General features: G+C 40.4%; 1 protein-coding gene across 1 annotated transcript in view; it reads left to right on the forward strand.

The window, feature by feature from the left end:
* The window catches only part of LOC138052883 (transient receptor potential cation channel subfamily M member-like 2), a 52,033-nt gene that overhangs the window by 36,327 nt on the left and 10,706 nt on the right, over positions 1-5,000 (forward strand). The window contains exons 22-24 of the mRNA XM_068899478.1: positions 1,522-1,739; positions 2,922-3,054; positions 4,031-4,266. Of these exons, the coding sequence (XP_068755579.1) occupies positions 1,522-1,739; positions 2,922-3,054; positions 4,031-4,266 (587 nt within the window). The remainder of the gene's footprint in view (positions 1-1,521; positions 1,740-2,921; positions 3,055-4,030; positions 4,267-5,000) is intronic.

Here is a 5,000-nt window from a genome sequence, read left to right on the forward strand (position 1 = left end):
TATCCAACTTCTTTCGGTTGGTTATATGGTTTTTTATTATTATGATAACCAATTCTCAGGCTAAATGGAGCAGTCTGATAGGCTGGTTTTCGGTTGGGATTTTACAGAACGGATCATTACCATGGAAATGGTCCGTTTCCCTATTTCTTAACTCTCCCGGGAAATTCAATTCAAAGTTGAGCGAAAACTCTAAAAGTTTCTAAAAAGTGGAATGTAATTTTTTCATCATACAGTAAGCCGGATTTAGTTTTACAAGACCGTTCAAAGTTTGCCTCTGAATGAAACGACCGGAAGTGTCCGATCGTTCAACGAAACGATGCCACATACCGTAAAATTCCGAAAATAAGCCGCGCCGTTCAATCGCCCCTCCGAATATAAGCCCCTAGGGCTTCAAATATAAAATGTTAGGATTACCTTACCTTTGAACTGAGTATTGCATTTTCCGTAAAGTAATTTGCGGTTGTGTTTTAAGTTTCGTACCTGAGTTTTGGAAAGATCTACGTCCCCATGGCGTTTCAGTAAAAACGTAGTGCAACTTACTGACATAAATTTCCTTTTAACTATAAGGTAGCTCAATCGATTTTGTAACGCAAATTACGCTCCGTGTATAATGCCCTCCGAATATAAGCCCCTCCACAAATTAATAAGCCCCTCAAAAAGGGCCTTTGAAAAATATAAGCCACAGGGCTTATTTTTGGAATTTTACTGTAATAAGCAACTTACCAACCTTACTTGTTCGGGACTGTACCGGGGAATATTGGCCCTCAGTCGTTTTTGTACGTACGTACTGCCACGACCTCGAGCCAATATTCCCCAGTACGGCCCTCGTGCTTGCTTATTGAGAGGTTAGTATTTATATCAGTCTAGGATACCAAAGTGTTTGCATCTGCTTGTCAAGATGGCTACAGGTTCTTTACTCAACCTTTACTCACTCCGAAGTGGAATTCTTACGAAATAACAGGGGGAAAGCCCGAACCTTGTGCATGAGGGACAGCTCGTTTTTGATTGGATAGCAAGAAGTAAGCCAAATGCAAGTAATAATCAAAGCGCTGGGATCAAAAGGAGATTCTCTCGAATGATAACTCTCTGCAAAAAAACCTAATCTAAGTTAAAAGAGTGGCATCACTACAGGTCATTGCAAATGCTCGAAGGATCGGATACCGATCACAAAATCCTCAAAAAGCAAACACTTTACATTCATCACACTGTGAAAACTTGAAAATTACATTTGATTAAGCATTGAAAAACTTTCTCCGTCTTTGCATAGCATGATCGAAACACAAGGGGGGCTGGGAGAATTCGAGACCGTTAAGCAAAACCGATAGTCAGTCGAGGGTTTGCATAACTGTCGAGAGAATTTAGGTCAGGCTATGCAAACACTTCCTCTGGGAGAAGCAGAGAGCGTGACGTGACAACCATCTTTTCGTACTCTCACGCAAACAAACCAATTGACCAATGAGAACAAACGTACTATCTGAGTTATTTTATCTTTAAATCGACTATTCAAATCTCCATCCCCAGTAACACCTACAACAGCGTACAAGCCAATGCAAATCAGATCTGGAAATTTCAGCGCTACTACTTGGTCATGGAATATTACCAGAGGCCAGTCTTGATTCCACCTTTCATCATATTGAATCACGCGATTGATCTGATCAAAGGATTATACCGCTGGTTCAAAAACTGTCTGCGGCGAAAGAAGGGCGACCTTCCAGAGAGCAGTCATTGCTACGGACTAAGTATGACAAGTTTTGGTAGATGCCTATGGAAGTGATTCAGTTTAATCTTAATCCATCTCTTCATTTACTTATCGAGTTAATATTAGCAGAAGCCCCTAACCCAGAAGTGTCTCTCATTTGGCCTTCGCCCATCAGTTTTCTGTATTATCTAAATTAGGGAGTTTAAGAACTACGACGGATACGGCGACGAACGTTTGAGCTGTTCTAAGTATTTCATGATTATTCCATCTTATTCATATTATAAATTATGGGCGAAGTGTCCTATAACTGGATTTGAAGTAAAGAGTGAGACTAAGTGATTCACTGTAGTTTGTCCACGTTCTCGTCAAAAGCTTAAATTTGGTCATTTCAGGTAGTAGTTTTGACGAGTACGGAAGAGAAATGTTCAAAAATGTGTGCCGCACGTGCAGCACGATCATTTGGGTTCTTTTTACCAATAATATTACTGCTTTTTGGCGTTGTCGTTGCCGTAGCCGTCGTCGATTCTTAAACTCCCTATTGATTATACGGGTTCCACCAAGTCATGGCCAATCAGATTGAGCCTGATGACCAAGTAGCCGCACGAGGATTGCACGTGCTTAATGTAAAATCATGGATCGTGCAAGGGCCACAATTCCGTCCTTTTTTTCCGCAAAAATCTAGTAGTAGTCATCTTAAACCTAGAGAATACCGAAAAAGGATGGGCCGCATTGCATCGCATCATTATCATCGTCATCGTTATCATCATCATCATGTCATCGTCGTTATCATCATCATTGTCATTATCATCATTGTCATCGTCATCGTCATCATCAACATTGTCATCATCATCATTATCATTGTCATCGTCATCATCATCATTGTTATCGTCATCGTCTTCGTCACCGTCATCGTCATTATCATCGTTATCGTCATCATCATCGTCATTATCATCATCTTCATCAACATTGTCATCATCATCATTATCATCGTCTTCGTCATCGTCATCGTCATTATTTATTCTTTCCTAATGTATTGAAATAAACCTGTCACGGTCCTCTCAACCTTATATTTGTTCACGGAAGTTTTCATCCAACTCTCCATTAACTTCTTTGAATGAAGAATTGGGTAATTGGATAATTGCTATTCATTAAAATGTAAGCGTTTTCTTTACACAAGTTTAAGACTGCGTGTGTCACTTTTTTTCTTGTCTCCGTATATCAGAGCTTTTTCTGGATGAAGGCAAGCTTCAGAAGTTAACAATGTTTGAAGAGCGATGTGTTGATGGCTACCTCAGAGAGAAAGACACATTGCTTCACGCCACTCAAGAAGAGAAAGTCAAGGTCATTGGGGACAGGTACGCTGTATAGGGGGTCTTCTCGTTGAGACATGTAAAAGTCGTCTGTAACAGGAGGTTGGGGTCGACCGCTTTTGCTTCATCATGCAGATCACAACTGCAATTCTGGACAAAGTTGTCGAGAAACTTTTTGTTCCCTTCTCCATATCTAAACGGATTATTTCCGTGGAGTAAATGGTCTCGTTACGGATCCCCATCTCTTTCCAAAGCATTGTTGAGGTATAGCTCGGTGATTCCTGCGTCTTCATGAACAAAATGTTGGGTGGGGAGGGAAGAGGGATATTGTTAGGTCTTTTGTTACAGTCATTGTCAAAAATAAGGAACCTTGAGAAAAGTGTCAACGCTTTTGGTACAGGCTCGTGGTCTTGTTGTTGGATCAACTCTTGTAGTTACACCGGTAGTCGATTTGTATTTGTGTTTTTAATTTTGCGCTGTTAAGCCAAAATCAGAGTGATGGCATTAGCCAATCATAACAGGTGTAGAGAATCAGATACCTGCGCTAAACGCCAGAAACGCGTGTGAGTCAAATCACAAGTGATTTTGCTTTTGTTTCTGATTGGATAACAATATGGCACGATATCTGTAAGCCAATCGTCAAGCAAAGAAATGCATACCGCAGTCAAGTGTTGGCTACGTCAGCTGTGATTGGTTAGTTTAATTACTTTGTTAAGTTATTTTGGTGCGCAAATGGAACGCTAGCTTCTTCGTGAGTATTGTTTGCGCGCTTGCTTGCTTGCAAAATCTATTGACTGAATGCAAAAGTGGCTGATAACAACCTATTCTTTTGCCTTTGTGTTAGTTAGCCTGACTAGCCTCGTTAACACGAGAAATTGAAAGAATTTTAGCTGTAAAACGAGGCCAATCAGCCTAATTTTCACAAGGAAAGAAGACTAATTTATTGGCGAGCAATTTCTGTATTCGGTCCATAGCTTCAACTATTCATCAATATCTAATCATATATTAAAATAATTTACAGGATGGAGTCAGTTTCTTGCCAATTGCAAGATATGTATAGAGAATCAATTATTCAGTCTACTGCGAATAAGAAGTCCGTATCCTCCTTGGATACTCGACTCACCAAATTGGAAGAGCACACCCAAAGAATTGTGGGACTCCTAGAGAATCTTTCAAGGGCGATGCCACGAGAAACGACCATAAAAGAGCATGTACCGCTTGGAAGGTCCGTGTCTGTGTCAGACGTTGAGTTGAAAGGTAAAGGAGAAAAATAAATTGAAATAAGCGTTTCGGCATTATTTGACCCCTTTTACCCTTGAAGCGTAACCCCATTGACGAGCAAAATCGTTTGGCGTTAGACAGAGTAAAATATATGAGTATTTCTCTTAGAAGGGACAAGGATAAGAAAATAGTGACTTAAAATACATCTCTTACTGTGAGTGAAGGCTCCTTTACTGGGTGACCTAGGGTGCCCAGGCCCCCCCCCCCCCCTCCTTTAAGCGCAAAAATGTAAGGAAATCCACGGAATTCAATTCCCGGAGGTTTCATTTGGTACACCATCATGGCCGTCATTTCTTTGTTTTGGAACACCAACATGGCCGCCGTGACGTCACGTGAAAACGCTCTATAAACCTTTTTGTAGATACGGCAGCCATTTTAATTTCTATTGTTTCAAATAGCTATTATGGGATGCCCAGGGGGCAACTACATGTTAATTTGCCCCCTGAGCATCCCATAATGTCTTTCGAAACAATTGAAATCAAATGGCTGCCGTATCTGCAAAATGGTCTATTTCGTCATAAGGGATAAAGAAAATAAAAATAATCTTAACCTGTGCAGAATTTCGGAATTTCCGAGCTATGTGGAATAGAATTAGTCGAATTGTTTTTAAGAAATGAACTAAATACGTCGTGGAGTATTTTTTTGTTTACATGATTAAATGGGACATTCGGGAGTTTTAATAAGCAACGGCCACGGCATCGGTCAATGGC

The sequence above is a fragment of the Montipora capricornis genome, chromosome 6 (genome assembly GCF_036669925.1).
Source record: "Montipora capricornis isolate CH-2021 chromosome 6, ASM3666992v2, whole genome shotgun sequence".
Classification (NCBI taxonomy): domain Eukaryota; kingdom Metazoa; phylum Cnidaria; class Anthozoa; order Scleractinia; family Acroporidae; genus Montipora; species Montipora capricornis.